Source organism: Pyxicephalus adspersus, chromosome 7 (assembly GCF_032062135.1).
Source record: "Pyxicephalus adspersus chromosome 7, UCB_Pads_2.0, whole genome shotgun sequence".
In the NCBI taxonomy this organism is placed as follows: domain Eukaryota; kingdom Metazoa; phylum Chordata; class Amphibia; order Anura; family Pyxicephalidae; genus Pyxicephalus; species Pyxicephalus adspersus.
In genome coordinates this window covers 23,337,117-23,359,125 of record NC_092864.1, presented here as the reverse complement: position 1 = coordinate 23,359,125, position 22,009 = coordinate 23,337,117, and the positions used below count along the sequence as shown (strand labels likewise).

General features: G+C 37.7%; 1 protein-coding gene across 1 annotated transcript in view; it reads left to right on the top strand.

The window, feature by feature from the left end:
* The first annotated feature begins 3,301 nt into the window (after positions 1-3,301).
* The window catches only part of FAM20C (FAM20C golgi associated secretory pathway kinase), a 113,763-nt gene continuing 95,055 nt past the window's right edge, over positions 3,302-22,009 (top strand). Inside the window, exons 1-2 of the mRNA XM_072417829.1 lie at positions 3,302-4,707; positions 8,905-9,092. Of these exons, the coding sequence (XP_072273930.1) occupies positions 4,151-4,707; positions 8,905-9,092 (745 nt within the window). The 5' untranslated portion in view covers positions 3,302-4,150. The remainder of the gene's footprint in view (positions 4,708-8,904; positions 9,093-22,009) is intronic.

Genomic DNA, 22,009 nt, shown 5'->3' with positions numbered 1-22,009 from the left:
AGATTGCAACATGCACAGCAATGTGTATACATTAGGTATAATGCTTTGCATTCATATCATGGAAACAAGCTCTTAATGTGCTTTAAATAGTACGGATGGACCCAAAAAGGAAATAACAAGCAATAGAATATCTTACAGTTGATGTGGAGTAGACCTCCATTGAGGACAATTCTAATGGAGTCCTACCTGGAAATATATAAAAATATATATAGGGGAGCAATTTATGCCTTTCAGATCAGTTTAACTGATACCAATAATCTATTTCGGGGCAGGGTCCTCTCCTCCTACTGTGTCACTGTCTGTATTTGTCCGTCATTTGCAACCTCTATTTAATGTACAGCGCTGCGTAATATGTTGGCGCTATATAAATCCTGATTAATATTAATAATAATGTAAATAATAATAATATTTTGCTCCCTTTGTAATGGTAATATTGTTCCCACTGGTCAACAATGTAGGAGGCATGTTTCCTTCTGACCACCACACTAATATACTGTGTGCTGTGACTGTAGTAGATGTAGTAGCAGCATGGTGGCTCGGAGGTAGCACTCTGGATTTGCAGCGCTAGTTCCCAGGTTCAAATCTCATCCAGGACACTATCTGCATGGACTTTGCAGGTTCTCCCTGTGTTTGCATGGGTTTCCTCCAGGTACTCCTATTTCCTACCACATCCTAAAAACAGACAGGTTAATTGGCTTCCCCCAACAAATGACCTCACATTATTATATAAAATTACGGTATTACCAGATCTCACCAGTAGGTGCCACTATAGATGGGCAGTCTGAATATGGCACCTGTTATTAACATGTGACCAATACAAAGAGGTTTGTGTATATGGGTATTACTAATAACACAGAATTCTTTAAAACTTTTTTTAGTTTGGGTCTAAAATCAATTCAAATTGTTTCTGATTTCCTTTTATTTGCATTTACCTATATTTGTAAATGAAAAAATGGGATAAACTGGATTTAAAAATAAAATACACAGTAAAACATAAATAAGCATAAACAAACATCACTGCCTAAAATCTAAAACAAAATCACAAACACAGCAAAATAAAAACAAATATTTATCCAATATAAAGTACTGTATGGCATAACCCACTGTTTTATAGCGGCCTATAATGCCTGATCCTAAACCAGCAATCCAAACCCTAAATTTACCAATGTAACCTGCAATCAGTGACATTTACTGAACAATCAATTCACTTTTGTCTTCCCAGTAAAAAATGGAGCTGCTGCCCCCTATCGGACAGTCCGGAGAGGTCCTGCTCACAGCATGCTGCACGCCTGCCCTGCTCAGCGATATGCCTCACAGCTCACAGCTTTGTACGGACACATCTAACATGTAAGTATTGCGGAAGTCAATCATCCTTGTGGTCAGGACTTAATATGAAACCTCAGGATTTCATACAGCGATGATAAAATATTACAAGACACTCACCAAGACTGCAACATTTTCCACAAACATTCACAAGTTTCTTAATGTTATTATTAGAAATGACTACACCTGGGAATGTTTTATACAATGCAATTTGTGGATTGTTTATTTATTTCTTTTATAATATATAAATGAATCATGTGCTGATTTCTTGATCTTATATGTAGTAACCTATAGCAATGAAATACATTCTATTTGATGTACAGTGCTGTGTAATATGTTGGCCCCATGAAAATCCTGTTTATTAATAATAATAATAATAATTTGTGTCAGTGTGATTGGTTGGTAAGAGTCACTGTACATATGAATTAACCCTTCATTGAATACAGGGGTCCCAGGCAGCCGGGTTCTTCTGTATGTTGGGGGCACTGATTGGGATACTGCTTTAATAAAGAAGTATTATACATAGTGCTGGGTGGTGCACCTTGCACTATTATAATCATGGCTGTTCTGCTGTTTTCATTTAGATTCTTGGCTTCTTTGCTCAGGATCGTCTTTTCCACCTCTGCCATAGTTTGCATGCATCTTTGTTACCTGCAGCCTCTATTTTGTACAGTACTATGTAATATGTTGGTGCTATATACATAATAGATAATTACAGTGCTACAAAGGCAGCCATTGCTGATCTGCTTGCATGCTAGTTGTCCGGCCGTCATAAAGACTCTTTAATACTAAACAAATATGCAGAATGGCCAGTAACCAGGAATCCTTATCTGCATACACAAAGATTCAATATGATACAGCAAAAGGATAGGTATGACAGCCAGGTTAGCTGTCAGAATGGACATTAGCATTTTCAGAATGGAAGGGCAGGAGCTGCCTGTCAAAGGGCTTCTTCCTTTTCATAAACGCAGCCCTTCCTTGCAATGCGTTTGGCAGCACAAATGTAATGCTTGCAGCATTTTTTTTTTGATGTGCAGCCGTGCATTGTACTATAGTGCACCAGTGAGGTGCGTTAGGGGTGGCAATGACAATTTTATTATTATTATTATTATTATTATTAATAAACAGGATTTATATAGCTCCAACATATTGCACAGTGCTGTACATTAAATAAGGGTTGCAATGACAGTCAGTTACAGACAGTGACACAGGAGGGGGAGAAGACCCTGCCCCGAGGAGCTTACAATCTATGAGGTGGGGGAAGTCTCACAATAGACAGTATGCAGCAATGTGTGTTCTGTGCAAGGTTGCTGCTGTGTCCAATAGGCTGCACAAAACTTAGAGCATGCATTATTTTTTAAACAGACACCCAACGGTAACGCACGGTTGCGCCCTGCGCTGGTTGCGCCCTGCGCTGGTGATGTCATTAACAATGAACAGCAACACGTGCGCTATGTATTAACACATGCACCAGTTTTCCTTCAACAGTCCCCATTACCACTATATAAATATATAATAAAATAATAATATATAAACCATCTCAGATTTATTCCCCCTACAAATGTTCAATGAACTTATTATTAAATAGGATTTATATAACGCCAACATATTACATTAAACATGGCCAGCATTATCATTCCTCTGTATGTATTGAATAGTGACATTTAGCACTATTTATTTCGGTTTTAAATGTAACAAGAAAAAGTGTCAAAAAGTTCTGCTTGCAAAAAATGCGACATAGTTAGTAAAATGATTATTAGCTAGGACTTGTATGGCCAACCTTTGAGAAACTGACGCCCTCTCCTTGCCCTAACTGGAGCTGCAGAAAAAAAAGGAGAAAAGCTTTACTTTTGGTGTAGCTGTGTCCTGTTACTATCACTGTAGCATTTATTTAGCCAATCTCCTATGTGTGACGTGTAGTAGGCTGGCTTGGTGGCTTGCTCATAATATTTAACACACCCACAGGAGGAAGGCAGGGGCTGCAGCATTGCTAGTTCAACCAGTCTACTGCTTTCAGCTGAAAGGGGACTTCACACTGCACCTGCCAAAGACCTTCCCTTCTCCCTTTCACCTCCATTCTATTCTTTCTTTCTCTCTCCCTCCTCCTGTACCTTCCAGCTGACATGAACCAAGGAATCAAATGATTTCCAGGCAGCCAGCACAAGCTCAGCATTCTATTCCTCTCTCTTCTTCTTTGTGCAATAATTCTAGCTTGTGTTGCAGATATGTCCAGGAGCAGCCAACGCTGCTTGGATGCACGGATCAAACAGATGTAACCGGTGACAGCAGCCCTTTGGATCTCCCCGGTGCTTAACCAGATCTGGACCAGAACTTCATTCTATAAGCAAATGGTTTCAGGGAATCTGCAGAACAGGATAGTCTTTCTGCTGCTGCTGTATCAAGGGGTCAGCTCACTAAGGATGCCAAGAAGAGCAATCTACCATTCAGCCAAGCATTCCGGATTGTTTAATTCATCTCATACACCCGTGCATTAATTTCATATTACAGCTTCGTACATTCCTGTGACTCCTGCTAGCCTGATCCATTTATCCCCTTTAAACACCCCCCTCCTACTCCTTCCCTATGGCAATAAGACTTCAGCAAAACTCCTGACTCTTTCAGTCTGTTTTTGTTTTTATGCTTTTATGTGTTACAAACATCCCTTCAAGATTTATTTATAAATATAGTCAAAATCTAGATTAGGAGAGATTGCTTTTTTAATCTGGGGATTTTCTACGATAGCTTTTTCTGTGAAAGAGCATTTTATAAGTTCATTGTCCAATTTATTTAAAACAAAATAAGTGTGATAAAAAGAAATTTAGCAAAAATGAAGTTGATTTTAGTGCGCAAGTTCAGGGTGTTAATCCTGATGGTGTTTCTGATCGCTTGCACGATGCATATTATGATAGATTTATTACCAAAGCTGGAGAAGAGAGCTACCAGAAGTGATGGAGATGCAGGATGTTCCTGTACGCACAATCTCAATGAGGACTCGCAGGGATGGGGGAAACAGAGACCCAAAAATACAGCTGAATCAGGTTGGCCTAATAAGCACACGCTAAGGATCCTACAAGATTTCAGCAGTGACCCCAGCTCCAATCTCACTTCTCACTCGCTGGAGAAAATCACTGGAATAATGGACAAGAATGAGTCCTTCAAAAAACTGGAGAACCATGACATGGTCAAAGACTTGAACCACAGGCATCTGATCCAAGATGGGAATATAAACAAACCCCAGCCTGGTGCTGGCTACTCGAGGTTGGCTGCTCTGTTTCAGCACCCTCTGTACAAAACTCCTATTCCTGAGCTCACTGAAGATGATGTCTTGTTCAACGTGAATAGTGACATCAGATTTAACCCCAAAGCAGCCGAAAACCAAGACTGGTAAGTTGGTGCATCTAAATCACATAAATGAACGTAGAGTGTGCTCTACTTTGTATATCGTAGACCTAATGGATTTATAGTGTCACCTAATGAGGTTAAATATGAACTACTGTATAGATATGGTGTAGTGTATACACATATACAGCTATTGAAGAGTCCAAAGTGCAATGATGTTGAGATCCCTTTGCAGGTATTTGTATATAATATAATCGTTTAATAATATGTATATATAATAGCCATCCTAGTCAAGCTAACAATACACCTGAGCATGAAATCATTGGCTTTGGGGCGATCAAATGCTTGACAGATCCCAGTGTCAGCTAATTTGAACATCAGCTTCTAGAATAAAAGCAGAGTTGGCTTACACCTGTTCATTATAAGCAAAGAACATAGTAACTGGTCAAAACTTCAATCCCATGGAACTGATATTTTGCAATAAACTGCAATCATTATACTCCATGCATAGATTTGTCTGATCTCTATTCATCAGTGTCATATGCCAATAAGACATGTGGCTGCCTTTGTGATTGGTTTCTACTGGCTACTGCATATCATTGCATTGCCATTAATAAATAAAAGCCATTTTATAATGTCATCACATGATAACTGCACTTTATATTAGGAACCAGAATAAATGGTATTTTTGTATTTTTCATAAAACCTTAAAAAATGTCAGGCAATCTGTGCATTGCATTCTAATGTCTTGACGTGACATATAAACCATTTGCATTCTGGGATTGTCTTTTTCTTCATTCAGAAAAGGTAAGTAGGTCAATCTCTGGGGGCTGTTGATGGTTCAGCTCTCGCTCCGAGGATTGTCATGAGTAAGGCTAAACAATGCTTTTTACAACCATTTTTTTCATGTAAACTGAGCAAATACAAGCAATTGTGCAAGTGAAAAGTCAACTTTAACCTCTTTGTCCGCTTGGTAAGGAACAGGTACATAAACCCGGAGCCAGACCTGATTCCCTTCTAGCCACAGATATTTTAATATTTAACTAAAAGTACACAATCATGTGCTTCCTTTTTATTTTTAACTATTGATCTTCAGCGGAAGGCTAATTTAAGGGTTAAGGTGACCCTTTTCGTTTTCCTTGCAAAAAAAAAGGGAACCAATTACAGAAACAAAGCAAGCAATAATGAAACCATCAGGTTTAGCTGACTGTAGTACAACAGCTCCCTCTTTCAAGCTTAGTGACATTGTATTGTCTGAAAGGGCTGTACAATAGTTTTTTTCCATGGAGCAATGAGATAATTGCAGGATTCAGGTCTTAATTAAAGTAGCAAGCAAACCCTTGCCTAAAAAAAATAAGCCATTTAGACCAGGACAGAGCTGCCCTGTGAACAGAAGAGGATCCCTGCTTACAATTCCCTTTGATGTCACAACAACAGACTGTTACCTTATCTGATAAATCAGCTTTGGCTGGCAGCATTCCATATTCACCTATAAGTTCAGCATCTATACATAATATCTGCTCAGGGGTGGGGGGTAGCTTTATTATTTTTTCCATCACGCTAATGGCTTTTAGATTATAGATGCACAATAATTGAAAATAACATTTGAACTGATGGGTCTTAATTGCTTTTACCTGCCATGCCCCAGAGGTTAAGTCAATCACTCAACGTTTCAGGATTTGAATTAGACGGTAGGAAAAGGAGGATATTTACTATTCTGTTCCTTGTACAAGGCGTACTTGTGTAGTATGCCCCAGGCATCGGTAGCGCTGATAATGAGAAAGACCTATTTATAGGTAGATTGCCAGGTGGTGTGTTAATTTTTTAATTATAACATATACCGCTGTTTGAGATGTTTGTTAAACCAATAAACTTTTATATATCTTGAGTGCCTTGATAGGGATCAAAGAAGTATGGGGGTGTGGGTCTGTATATTATATATCATTATTATTCCTATTAATAATATTATTATCTTACATTTATATAGCACCAACATGTCAAGCGACCCCTTTACAAAGTCCACACTCTCACAGTTTAATGTCCCTACCATAGTCATATGTCATTAACATAGGCTAAGGCCAATTTGGGGAAAAAAAAATGTCAGGTCGTTTACTTGTTATATAACTTGGATATGTGAACTCCATTTCCTTACAATCATTTTCAGGCTTTGCTACCAGCCCACATTTGTGTGTTCCTCCTGCTAATATGAAATAAGTAACCAATTCAACAGTGAGAGTAAGAACTCCCCTATAATGGCCACATCTGGTGTGCAAATACAAGGACTCATGCGCTCCCCAGAGATATAAAAAAAATTGTCAGGTGGTTTAACTCTTTCGTATTTACCAAGCTGAAATTAATGGTGAAATTGCACTTTGAAATAAATGGAAAAGCAAATTTTATTGCAGAAATACAAACAGGTCCAATGATCTCCAATATTCGGAATTTAATTATCTACAGTATACATTTACTCTCTTAAGATCCCCATAAATCTTCTGTTGGAGAACTTGCCATTTATTTCTGTGTAGAAGACAATGCCAGAGTTTGAATCCACTTAGTAGTATTACATTTTTTTGCGTTTTGAGTGCATTAGTGGCTAAAGAAAAATAACGGATATTGGTGATTACTTCTATATTCTAACTTGCAGCAGACAGCTAAAAAGTAATTATTTGCTATGGACATCTCACTTTTCCTTTCATCTGTTGTCACCTGTGTTCTGAAAGAGTTTCTAAATTTGTGAATTGTGTCCCTCTTTAATGTACATGCAAGACTTTGTTGCCGATATAGATGCCAATTGAAGTGCATTGGTTTGGCCATTGGATGTGGAACATTGCTTTAGTTTGGCTGCCTATAGAGGATGGTCTGACGTCTAGACATAGCTCCAACCACCCTCAGGCATCTCTGTCCACCATCAGTTCCCTAAATATTATTATTGAACATATTTTCCTTGTATTATTTTATTATTTGCCTGTGTTCTTAACCAAGATCTGTTGATGCTGCAATTGACACCATTGGTCTGCGTATTGGGAGGCAGACTGCATACACCTCCAAAGCCAGCTTATCAGGGGAAACCAATAGGGATCAGACAAGGTTTACATATACCTTAGAATATCACCAAATGGGATCATAAACAGGTTGCCATCTATTGTCAATGGGCATAATGTATGGGGAGTTCCAATTCTTATTTGTGACAGCTGAGGAAACATCATTAGGAGAAGACTTTAACGGAACCATTTTAATACATGCTCCTAGAGTCTAGAGCTTAGCAGTTGATAGTGGGGAAATAGACTGACATCAGAAACAACTGCTGGTGGACACCTGATTTGTTACCCAGTCTTACTATAACAAGAGCTAAATAATGTTATGTATCCAGTTTGCAGGAACTTTCTTAAAGGGGTTGTCTACTTCAAACTTCTAGTTGGAGTTTTTCTTCTTCCTTGAGCTGGACTGTTCCAGCAAGCCCTGTTAAGTGATGCCGGGAACCCTGTCTATTTGTTGTAGAGATTAGCATGTTAGGTGGTGGCACCATTATATGACCTTCTATTAGTGTCAGGTGCTGACAGATGGCATTATTTATCTATTTCATGTATTTATGCAGCGCTGACATATTACCCAGAACTTTACACAGAACATAGCACCATTCACGTCAGTCCTTGACCCCTGAAGGAACAGGGCCAATTTGGTTAGGGTCCAGTTCACCTACCAACATGTTACTGGCTTGTACAATCCAAAACAAATCCACATAAATGAAAGAACAAAAAAACTTTGTTGAAAGTGTTCTTTAATGGGTTTCAGAACTAGGACCCTGGTGCTGGTCTTCACTTCTGTACACCCTACAATCTCTGCAGATAAGTAGTACATGAAAACCTCTGAGCAGAGCAATATGACAACAGATTGTCTAAAAATAAATGTATATCTCTGAAATCCTGTTAGTTGAAGGTATTACAGGTTTGCTTTTGTGTAATGGTTTAATAAATTGGATGCCACTGTTCTTTTTTAGTAGTCTATAGCATTATATGCAAGAAGGTGCACATCTTGAAAGCCTTTTTCACGGTGTATAACCTAGATAGATTATACCTAAGATTCCTTGTAAATGGCCAGTTTGTAACACATTGCACACTATGGCTTATTGTTCTTTTTTTCATCAGTATTAAATCACAAGCCCGTGTGCTGCAGGCAATGGACACCTTCAAGAGCTTCCTTCTGAATTCCCATCATAAGCATTGTCTTTCTCTATCACAACAGGCAAAATGTAGCAAATGAAGGTAGCGATGAGGAGGAATTCTTGCCTACTGGAGAAGCACATGTAGATTCCTATCCAAACTGGTTAAAGTTTCACATTGGAATCAATCGGCACGAGTTATACTCCAGGCAGAATCCAGCCATTGGATCTTTACTGCAAGACCTCGGGAACCAGAAGATCACAAGCGTTGGTAGGTTGCTGATTTTGTATTGTATATTATTCTGTTGTCTGGCTTATTATATGTGAAAAACACACTCTAAGATATATTCATTTCAAAAGTCATCAGTTGTGGTTTATGAAAAAGTAGTAAAAGTATCTGATTATGTCTTGATATCAGCCTTCTGCTATTCCCTGCTCAGCAGCAATCAGACTGAGCGAGGCAGAATAGATGCTACTATTAGCCAATCAGACTATGCCGAAGTGAACATGTGCAAAAAATGACCATGCAGACAGGAGAGATATGAGTGAGCAGTGCTGCTTTTTTTCAACAGACCAGGGCTGTGTTCTTAATGAAGATCTGCTGTTGCTGCAGTGAAGGTTAAGAACCTGGTTATCAGGTCTGACAAGTGTGTATGGTGCTGCCGGAGAACATTCTTATAAACTACAGGGCACAAGGATGAGCTAAGTGTCTTAAAACTGCAATTTCCATGGGTTGGGATGTGGATCAGACTAATTGCTGCATTGCAATGAGGTCTTCAAGTATTTAGTGTGGCCGAACAAAATTGTAATCCCTTTATCATATATAACAATTCACGTATATGTATGTGTGCTTAGGCTTTAATGTCCTTTGCTTTTGCTCACAGCTTTTTTTAGAAGTGATTTTTCTATTGCAATATTACTCATCTTTACCATCTGCACCCAGCAGGTGGCAGCAATAGGGATAGTTTATGAGCGTGTTGAAGCAGAAGACATAAGTACACGTGCAGTGATATGTTGTGAAGTCTTTATATCTTTTTGCCTGGGTACACATTCATGTGGATGTGACGGATGTGCATTTTGCTGTGCTTGAAAGTGCATGAGAAAAAGTGCATGCTCTTTTTTGTTTATCTTTGCATTGCAATAAAATTTCCCCTGTGAGATTTGTTGGGGTGTGATTAAAAATGGATAGCACTGCAGTGTACCAATGCTTGTTCAGTGCGGTACTGTGTATATAGTGCAGCACACACAGATGCGAACCCAGCCTAACATTGTTTTTCTAAAAAGAAAACAGCAGAAAGAGAATAAAGTAAACCATTGTATTCTTGGTGAGCAAATATTGAGTGTTGTACTGTTTATTGTTGTACTGCCATATTTATTATTCATTGTGCACTGTATTACCATTAGATTTATACATTTATACATTCTCCCAAACTATTGAGTTAATAATCCTGAATTGACGAATTTGTCATTTGTAGATGGCAGACAGTCACCATGAGAGTACAATAGTAAGATACAACCTGTGTGGTGCTACACATCCTGCATATGTCACAAGCAAATATCATGTATATAGGCTATTACAAATAATCCGATTATCTAAATTATTGAAAATAGTATTCCACCCAAAAAGAAATTAAAGTGCAAGAGAGATGTAAACCTTCAAGCAGATTTACTTTATGTTGAGTTAACCTTAACTGGTGGGAGTGGTGGCTTTGGAGGGATGCCAGAAATCCTTTTAGGAGATTAAAAACTTTCCAACAAAAATGTTACAAATTCCCTTTTTTTGAAGGCAATTTTGGTCTGCAGGTTCAGATGGTAACCTTTACTTTGCCTGGCCCTGTGGAAAGTTTTCTAAGCTCAATCCATATGGAGGTTTTTAGAAAGTCATGCATATGGCATTGAACCCCCCCCCCCCCAAAATTGAGTAATTTTGGAAGGTTTTTATTGTTGATTGTACCCCTTTGGAACCCACTGTCAACAGCCCTTAGTAAATCCATGAAAGGGACATATGAAGAATGCACCCAACAATAATATGGTAATGTACAGGGAAATGTTCCCAATGGGGACACAACCTTTACAACTCTCACCTTGGCACTTTATTACTACTATACGAATTTGTTACAGCTGTCATACATGTTATTTGTGTAGTCATTCTTTAATAAATACCATTCTATCACCTATGACATAAATATGTATGCATCCATAGCAGAATATACGAGAGTTCATTTTCCGTGTGTCATTGTAGGTGTTTGAACACATTTGCATGCAGTCTCACTGCATAAGTAAGCTTCCGATCTGAGAAATGTTAATAAATGCTAATACAGACCATTAAAAAGCAGACAATGACACATATTCCTTTCCAGGCCTATTTGTTACTTTGTACCAATTTAGGATGTATATTTATTCCATGGATAAAGTCAGGATAATATTGGATTAATGTCAAGTTTATTCCATGACCTAAAGAGGATTAATTAGGGTCTATAGTTTGCAAGAATTCTCAGAGTACCAATTGTTGAGTAGAGGAATGGAAACTTTACAGCGGTTGGGTAGCCTGGGTTGGAGCTTTTTCTAGCATGGAAAGGGTTACATCTTGGCATCTTTAAATACAAATTCTCGGATGATACTAGAAAGTGTTATTGCAAGGCTTGTAAAAGGTTATCTAACAAACACTGATGTAATTAATGATAAAGAGCTTAAAGAAACATTTACAGACAACAATACATAATACCTTCAGTTGTAGCATGCAATCCCAAAGTAGACCTAATGTCAATCTCTAAAATCTCATATAATCTTTAAAGTGGGCCTTTAAATCCTAACTAACCCTTAGTTATCTGTTGGCCCTCTCCCATGCATAAAGTGTAGGGTATTTCAAGAGTTGAAAAAAACAAGGTTGGACCTTAGACCTCAGTTTTCAAGCCATTAGCCTTGAAACTGCTCAATCTTCATGCAAACTCTTGAGGATCTCAAATCTTGCAAGAATGCACTCAGAAACAAGATTTGGGATTCTCAGGTTTTCCATGAGAAGATCGCTGCAGAGTATGAGAGTAGCTGACCTGAACCAGTGAAAACCCCTTTTTATTGGCTAGTCTGCAAATCTCTAAATTTAATTCAATGGCAAAAATGTAGAAAAACAAGCTTGTAAAAATAATGCAATATGTATGTCACATTGCAATAATAACCAAAAATATTAGCTTACTGACAATTGACTGCAATTCTGCTTTAACATCATTTTGCCTTAGAATAATTCACTATTGACATGGCCTAGGAATGATATTCATGCCTAAGGCGCCAACTGAACTGGAACAGGATTTGCTGTGTAGGCAGTGGCTTATCTTCTGGTACAGTTGTATTTAACATATAATCTTTGTAATGTTTAGAGAAATAAATGTCAGTGATCAGCTTGATGTAAATATTACAATGGTTGTGCTTTCACAAATCAAAGCCAATGTCACCATAGAATAAAGTAGGGTCAAATCTCCTATAGCATTAAAATATAGATGCCAAAGCCCTTGACCTGCCCTGTTATTAAATAGGCAATTTTACTGTCATTGTTTGGAGAGATTTTCTATCATATTAATAAAAAATGATATAGTCAAATACTCTAATATTAATGTTGCTACCAGGACAGGAAAAAAAACAGATCTCCTGCCTGGGACACTGCTGGCCAAAAAAAAAAAAAACAGGGTTCTACTTTCTCCATGTTTTACTATTGTCAATGTTGGCTGGTGGTTTGCATTGAAATTTAGAAACTGTGTACAATATGCAGTCACTCTTCCCTACTCTACTATTGCCTCCCAAAGCTACTTCTCCTTACCGGTTGCCTGGTCATGGCTCCTTTAATGTCATAATGTACAATGCCGAGCCAAGGGTTCCACCAGTATTTAAAAAAGGTTGTTATAGTCTTTCCCAAACCTAATAACAAATGGGGATTTTGATTACCTACCATTGTTTTCCTACCAGAGAGATTTTCTATCACATCCAATGAGAGTAACAATGGTGCTACCAGGAGTAAAGACAGATCTCCTGAATGGGAAATTGCTGGCTCCCTCAAAAAATGGGGTTCTACTCATTTGGTAATGTTGACTAGTGGTTTGCATTGAAATTTAGAACTGTGTACAACAGTTTACAGGTTTCCGTCTATACTGTAAGGGCTAAATGCTTATTTATGGATGGAGACATTGGCAAAATTACTCATCCTATTGTCCTTCCTGGAGTCTTCTTCTCTGCCCTAGGATCAGCTCCCAAAGCCTTTTTCTTATCAGTTGACTGGTCATGGCTTCTTTAAGGTCAGCATGTAAAATAGAGAACCAAGCAATAAAAAAATGGATGTTATAACACTCCTGCAGGCTTCTTCCCTACCACTGGCTCCCAAAGCCACGTCTTCTTACCAGTTAACCGGTCATGGCTTATTTAACGTCATCATGGACATAGGCAGATATACTATAAGTATTATAATATACGTTTGTGTCTTTATCTGAATTTCCACATTAAAAAAAGCCCATATTTCTTTATTTTTCAAACTCTAGTCTGCTAAGGTGCGCCACCGGTGATAGCAGTCTATCTGGAATGCTTTCTGTAATGTTAGACTTAAATTCTTTCTTTGTACCTGTCACAGATCAGTTCTACTGCTGTTTATTTCCCTCGTCTGTGGATTTTGTCATTTATTGACATGCGTAGTGTCAAAGGAATACAGCAATTGTGAGAGCCGACTCCTACCTGGGATGTGTCTACCGCTGGCTGTTAATGATTCTAATTGAATAAGCCGTGCATTTATCTGTGAAGTTACCCAGCAGGCACAAAAATTCCAATTTGTATGAATTCACCTTGCTTGCATTGCAACACTCCCAGCTCAGTGTGAAAACACAAGGCGAGGTATATTAAATAGAAGCCTCATATTTATTTCCCTAGTGGGAGATAAACAGAAGGTGGGTAACAGGTTTGTATTTAGAGTTCACGATAAAGAACAACTCTAATTTAAACCAAAACTTTTCTACCATTTAATGCACCCTTTCACAACTTTTATATACCTTAGGAGTCCTTGAAATGATTTTCAGGTCTTGGGAACCCCTATTAAAATCAATTTTTGGGGGGTAAATGGGGAAAAGCCTCTTAACTGGCTGACCAGTGATAAGAATGACTCCCTATAATGGTTAGAAGAACACCTTTAAACAGAGTCATGCAGCTGGCTTTACCAAGTGATTTTGGCCACAGAACTATTGAGAATTACAGAGGAACCCCTCAAGGAACCCTGAAGTTTCATGGAACCTTGGATGAGAGTGGCCATCCAGAGAATGTGGAGAAGAGGACTTGCACCCCTAAAGTAGCACTGTATATGGTTACCTGACATTTCACCGGCTACCCAAAGTGGCATACACCACCATAAACTTGTAGACAATAATAAAAGGCTTTTATGGGTACCCCTAAACCTGAGTAGCACTTCATGCAGGTACATAATACCCCACCCCCAAACTATTTATGTATTATATGCCACCCTTATCCTAGATACCTCTGTAGAGGGGTGCATGGATACTCCTAAACCTAGTAGCATGTGATGTGGTTACCTTACACCTCCAATATCCAATTATCTTAGGTGACTATCACTTTTTATTTCTTTATAAAGGTGTGCATGAGTACCCTTTATCCCAAGTAGCTATTTATGCAGCTACTCAACACCCTCCTCCCAACTACCAAAGTGGCATACACCACCTTCAGCCTGTAGACCCCTGTAGAAATGTGTACAGGTGCCCCTAAATTCAGGCAGGATCTTTTGCAGTTACCGGATACTCCCAACTATCCAAAGTGACTTTGCCACCATCAGCTTGTCATAAGTACCCCTAAACCCATGAACACTTTTTACGGTTACCTAAAATCCCCAGCTTCTAAACAAACCGATACATGCCTCCATCAGCTGGTAAAGTTCCGTATAAGCTTGCAGTTACTTGACACCCGCTTCCCAACTACCCAAAGTGGCATGTGCCACCATCAGTCTGTGGACCTCTGTAGGTAAACTTGTATTAGTACCATTATTATATAGCAGCCATTCAGAACATATTTAATACATTAAAGCTGCAGGTTTTTAATTGTTTTTTTCAACAAACTGAAGGTGCATTTTTGATCCAGATTTGTTGATTCGGAAGGGGTCATTGTCCTATATTTGGCTGATGTACATTTATTTATCTGCTTGCTAACAAACATTTCCTATTGCCTGTAATGAGAGGGAAAGTGTTATTTGTGACATATAACCAGGCTCGGTAACAAGGAGGCTTTTGATCCTTTATAGTGATATGATGTACACTTCAAACACTCTCTATCAGCTTGTCATGCATGCACAGTGGACAGCATGTGACCTCTCCAATTGTAATGGAAATCTCTGTCACTATCAACAGTCATCGCAACGGCTGATGGAAATGAATGTCAGTCACATGAACTCTGACAGCGACATCCTTATCAAGGCACTACAGTGCTTCCTCTATCTGAATTTGTGGTTTTCCTGCAATATCAAAACTGAACATCTTGCTCAATAAAACGTTAATATCAAACAGCTGCTTGCAAGAGGGAATGTAGCCCACAAAGATGAGTCATTGTATTCTGAACAGATTTATAAAAGAAAACCAACACCCCACTGCACAGTGTATGCGAACAGGCTAAACAGAATGTCCTTTTACCATTTACTGTCAGGCTTTTCTTATTGCTAATAGGTTCTTTGCAATGTGTGTGGGGGATGACAGGTCCACTTTAAATCTAGTTTATCTTAAAAACAGCTGCATCAGTGTGTAAAATAAAAGGACTCTCCAGGAAAAAAAAAGAACTTAAAGCAGAAGTACTGTCTGAGCGTTGGAGGCATATCCCATTCAAAGGAAGTTTGGTACATGTGAGACAACAAAAAGCTCTTTCTCTCATGTCACCTGTCACTGCAGTCTTCCTGGTTTGTTTGCACTGCAAATAGAAGCTTATCTTCTCATATTTATACAGCAAACCAAACAATCCAACCCACATCCGACCAACTCAGCCTACCTGAGATAATAAAACAAAGTATGGTTAACATTTTTAGACATTTGTTTCTAAAAAGAATCCCTTTCCTAGAGTTAATAATGATGGTAATATTTTGACTGCAGTTCTGCTTTCAATGATCATCTCATCTCCCCCAACCCAAACGTGCTTTTCTAAATGCAATCTGGAGGAAGGAAAAAACACGACATTCTACTGATGCAACAAATTAATATTGTTATCCAAAGGCCAAATTCTTGAAAAATGATATATATGTGTTTGTCATATATTACCCTATTGACTCCTTGCATGTGAACTTTTACCAAAAAGGACATTTTCAATGCTCAATCAGGTAAACTTGAACACCTGTAAAATGATCCAATTACAATAAATTAGAATTTTCACACCTGGGTATTTGCTAGCAGTTCACAACCAAATTTAATAATTTGTTCTAATATAACAACAGCTGGTCCTTTTATTACAGTATTTATGTAAGACCCAAGACCACACTTGTTTTATTAATCCACGACGTTTCCTTAGTATAATGTATAATATAATACTATATGTGGGATTTTGCTCCCGAGCATTGATACAGATGTGTTACCTTCTGTGTGGTCTTTGCCTTACTTCCTCTTTCCTATTCTACAAAATGTGACAGCTAAATATTAGAACTGGGTATGTCCGTGCGACACAGCCTTAAGATTTCCTTTTAACAGCTATAATTTATACCTCGGGTCCCTGAAGTTCTTTATAAGTATGTCAGTTGGTGATGCTTAATTATATTTCTTTTGAAATTCTCCATCGTGGAGGTGGCACAGATTGTGAAGTCCTGTAAATGTGGCTTCATAAAACTCCATAAGTTTATTAAGTTCAGCCAATTTCACATTCAGCCCCCGTGCTCTGTTTGAGTCAGGAGTTCTGCTATTTTTAAATCAAGGCACAAGTTTTGTAGGAGTCTATTTAAGTATATTCTTGTTTTGTGGTTCTGTCAATGACCTAGTGTTTTCAAATAACACAGTAACTAAAGAGAACTAAAGGTAACCATCACTTTGGCCAAAATTGGCTGCGGGAAGCATAAACTTGGCATTGCAAAGCTCAGTCAAAAATTCCCTAAAGGTTTAGTCAGTGCAAAAGTTTCTCATATCCCTTACAGGGATCTAAGTTCCTGGGTCTGCACACCTGCTGTAGGCACTGGAAGGGGTGACACTTTTCCTATTGAGTTATTTATTCTATATAAGGGAGAATGCAACAGGAGGAGCTGAAACATACAAAGAAGGACGGGTAACACCGAAAACTCCCAGGTGGACAGGAACGGAATTTGGGATTTTGTCACAGAGATGTCACTGTCAAAGCATCCAACACACAATAAAAGCTCAGAGGCTGCCAACTTGGCTGCATCTACATCTAAAATGTTACTTTTGGGTGCCTTGACCCTTAACGCTTAGAATATAAAATATAAAATTTCACTTCAGTTAATGAAGTCTTTTGATATTGAGCAACATTTATAAATGTGTAGGGTTTGGGTATGGTAGTGGCTATATTGACACTGCTGTTATTTTAGGAGATAATATCAGTTTTGTTGGTATGCCAATGAGATGGGCTGTGACGATGGGAGAAACCGTCTTGATGGACAATGACACTGATGAAGTACTTATACAACCTAACACAGTTGACCTGTAGTGGAACAATCTTGCCAGGTAGCAGCGTGCTTTGGTTTGTGAACATGCAAAGTAGGCCAAATATAAACTTTTATTTGTTTTACTGGGTGCCCAAGGGATCAATCATCTGCAGGCTTACACATCGTAACTATCACATTGGATCTGATTTATAATTCTCTGGAGAAGATAGACTATCATGGAAGAACCTTGGTAATCCAGAACACCTGAAATGAATTTCCTAAATATTTAGTTGTTTTCAATCCTGGACCAGATCCATTCCTGGTTTGCTGGATCATCCAGGTGCTCCTGTGATAGTCTATCTTCTATAGTCTTGGACTTTAATAAATTAGACCCAGTGGGGTCTGGATATCTAATGGCTATGGGCACCTAGTTGTCCTGCTCTTCCCCTCCAGATTTGTAAACCAAGCTCTTGCCTGGGTGCACACCTTAATATTTTTAGCACTTTTGCTAGACTAATGCTAACGAATATAATGGATTTGGGTTATTTGTAATAAAGGCTATGAGCTTATGATATACAGGAGTGTGAAAAAGCTGCTATACTTAGGTGGCATCCGGATTCAGCTTGTTTCCCACTGGCAACCTCTTCACTGAACAAACAACATTGTGATACCATTGAAAGGCGGAGAAAGTGCGTTTTCCAAACTTGTTGTAAAACTTGGTGAAATATGGTATCATTGATTTGTTTATAGAGAGAGGAGGCAATAAAGCTGCCTAGAACTAGCAGATTGATTACCATCGCCGTGATGAATGAACAAAGGGCGCCTTTCAATACAACGAACAAAAGCGTTTTGATTTCGGTAGTGTTTCATGCTGTTGGAATAAAACATAATCTTCTCTCACAAGAGCACGGTGGATGTGATTACCAGGCGAAATATATTTGTTTTTTTTATTTCTTTGCTTTTTTCGGTGTATAAAGCTGTGTTTTTGACATTGAACGTTTTCCTCCACAGTTCACGCAGAATTATGTAACGTGGGCTGTACCTTTATATGTTATACCTTACCATTGTGTTTGTCTGATATAGGTTTAAAAGGAGAAGGCTGCTCATATTTTTCTACTAGGTTTCTAAATATACTCATAGAAAAGACCACAAAAACAGAAACGAAAAGAAGATAGTATGCATTAGGCTAAACAGCTATACCCAACATTATCAACCATGTTTGTAAGTCATCCGTTCTTGTCCAAGACATCTGACACTGGGGGCTTATTTAATAAGTAGTTTTTGTATTAAAAAAGGCTAATAAGGGGCTGTTCTGATTCCCCTGAGGTAACATTGCACCCATAAAAACACCCTAAAGGGTATCTCTGGACAAAATTGCTTTTTTCTTTTAATTTAGTTATTGGCACTGGGGTGGGTTACACCATAAGTTATATTTTTATTGCTATCTGTGTCCTTATTGGGATAATTTACATTATTTGTAGTGTTTGCATGATAGAGTTGTCCTCAGAAATGTAAAGGGGAACCATCCAAAGCATCATCATTAGAAGATGTAACATGAAATTCCTCAATAGTACTCAATATATAAATTCAGTCGTTTTAACCCCTCCCTACCTTTATATTGGTAAAATCTCCTGATATATGCAAACATTTGTAGAACATTATTATTATTTTTTTTTCTTTATTTTTTTGCTCATCCCTCGTCACATTAAAGCAAATATATTTACAGTGAAAATCGTTCTAAATGGAAGCTTTAAAATATGCTAGTCTCTGATGAATTGAGGATCCACAGTTGTCTGCATTGATGTAACATATTGGACAGATTTACTAAAATTCTCTACTTCCGAGATAGAATCTGCTTAGCCACAAGCAATACAACGACAAGTACATGAAGCATCCAGGGGGTCCAAGGCTTACAGGACTATAAATTAGTTTGTGGTTTTACCGTGTGTGAACATAATTCTTCAAAGGTTTTTGTGCCGTCAATCACTGGAGTGATTTAAAGTGCTTTCATTGCCACCACAGTACTGTATCTAAATACTCAAGGTCCTAAACAGAAGCATGCCTCCAAGCCCTGCTGGATAAATTATAGCTGGCGATTATATTTTCAGCTTGATGTTAGTTTCTTTATTGTGATGCTGTCAAAGTCAAATAACTGCTTGATAAATACACATAATCTATATTTTATCTTACTTAAAACAGTGATATTACATTGTCAAGCATTTTATTAAAGATATTATTTGTCAGTCATCCCAACCAAAATTATGTTTCGTCTATGTAGCTGTTTGGAGGTTTGACCATGACCTTGCTCGGTATAAGAAAATTCAAAATATGCAGAAAAAAAGGGGACTTAATTGGAACATATATAAAATCAAATAACAAAAACTTTTTATTTAGAATTATTTAAAACACCAATAAACGATTATGCCATTTGTACTAACATGCAAGACGACACAATCTGAACATCAATATTGCTCAAAGATTGGACCATAGTAAATCAAATGATTTTTTTGGAATATTTTGAATTGCTACAATGCTGTGGGGATATGGCAGGCAAATATTGGAATATTGAACTAAGCAAGTGATCAACTCATCATATCAATTTCAGTAACTTTCAGCTCTATAAGAAATGACAACTATGCTTTACCCAAAGAGATCACATGTAAAATACTAGAACTCCAGAAAAAAATACTGATATCCATTTTTAAGGCAATTAGTAAACGTGTGTCTTCTATCTCCACTTAGGACACAGGGTTACCCTGCAATGTACCTGGAACCCTCATTATCCTAATATTGAATGCAGTAATGCAAAGGTAAAACTTTATGAACGGGTTTTATGATCTCTTGTGCACTTGTAGTGCAGTTTCTTTTCACAGTGCCATTTAATTTTTTTTCTTTGTAGTTCTATTGGACATTGGAATTAAGTTTTTATGTCATATGATCCAAGGGTCAAATGAAGGAATAGTTATTAGACCACAAACATTTTCATATTTTTTTGTTCCATTGCTGGCAAAACCAATGAAATATCCCTCCCTTGCTTGTCCTTTACTAGTAAGTTAGATTTGCCTAGGAGGCAACTCCATTTGGAAAAGCAGTCCCCTTGCCTGGAAAAAAGCCACTGTCAATGTGTTATCAGTAATGGTATCTCTCATCTGACATGGGCTTACTGTCTGTTATCAACTGAAAGCATTACATACCCTAAATATATTATTATTTCATCCTTTATTAGTATGGTGTTACCACTCTGGTATATAAAAAAACACAATGCATTGGGAATAATAGGAGCCTCTTGTAAATTCTGAGACATCTCACCACCAGAATCTCTTAGCCCCTATTTTACCTGGAATAACAACTTTATTGAGTTCATTTTTAAAAGTGCATTTGTTGTTAAACCATGTTGTTACAAATCAATACAGACTGGTAAACTGCACGTGATCTATCATAAGGAAATAAGGCCAACAGGGGGTATGGGATAAATTACACTCGATTGACTGCTTTGATCTTTTTACATGCAGTCTTAGGCCCTCTGCCCTATATAATTGTCTGTGTAAGATAATTCAAAACTATAAAAATTCACTCTTACTTGTCTGTCAGAGATCTTATCAAAGCTGTCTAAAAAGCTTTTTTTTTACTTCTACCTAGAAGGTGTTAATATTACCAGGAATCTTAGTTTTATAGGTTTCTTAACTGCTATGATCTATGACCTAAAGCTTGTAGGAAAAATATGTATCTATGTATGAGGTCTGTAAAGAGTGAGTAATAAAATGGAAATCTGGATCCTTCAAGTTTAGCAACTTTTAATTTAACTTTGTAGATGTTCAGGAAAGAAGTAAATAAATCAAATTGGTAAAACAGACAACCTATCATGTTTTCCAAACAAGTTATTTTGCCATTTGATTAATGATTCAAGCCTGAAACTGATTGACCTATGTAAAATATTGCAACATTTTTTTTTCTAAAGTTCTCAACCTAACTGGTCTGCATTTCTATATAGTCTTCATTTACATTGACATAATAGTTCTATCTTCTGCAGACATCAGGAAATATTTGGAGAATGTTGAAGAAAAAGCTTGTGAGAGAGCATTATAGACGAGGCTTTCAGAAGTGATAGAGATGGTGGAAGTGGCTGTAGATTTGGGATGACAAAGGTGGTATTTTTGAAAGTTTCATACAAATAACAAAAAGAATAAACACACAAAACTCATCACTAAGGTTGAGCAAAATCAGAAGTCTATGCTTTACCAATATCTCAGTTAAAGCTTCTGTCAATTTTTCTGGGCTGTTTCTTGGGCCAAAAAAGCTATTTCTAGCCCTAACAGTAATATAAATCCTAGCGAAAATCCTAATGGTAACCATATTGGAAACCTTAAACCTAAAACTAACCCTGAAGATAACCAAAAACCTTTTATTTATTGGCAAAGTCATGTAATCCCCAAGTCATGGTAGTGATGTTATACCAAACAGATAATTTACCAACAAGTGGTTGGGTGAAACAACTACGGGAACTATAGGCTCCTAGTTTTAGGAGGAGGGTACTCAGGGGTAACAATACTTGGTTTTAACTCAAAGACACTGAAGAAGAAGCCCAT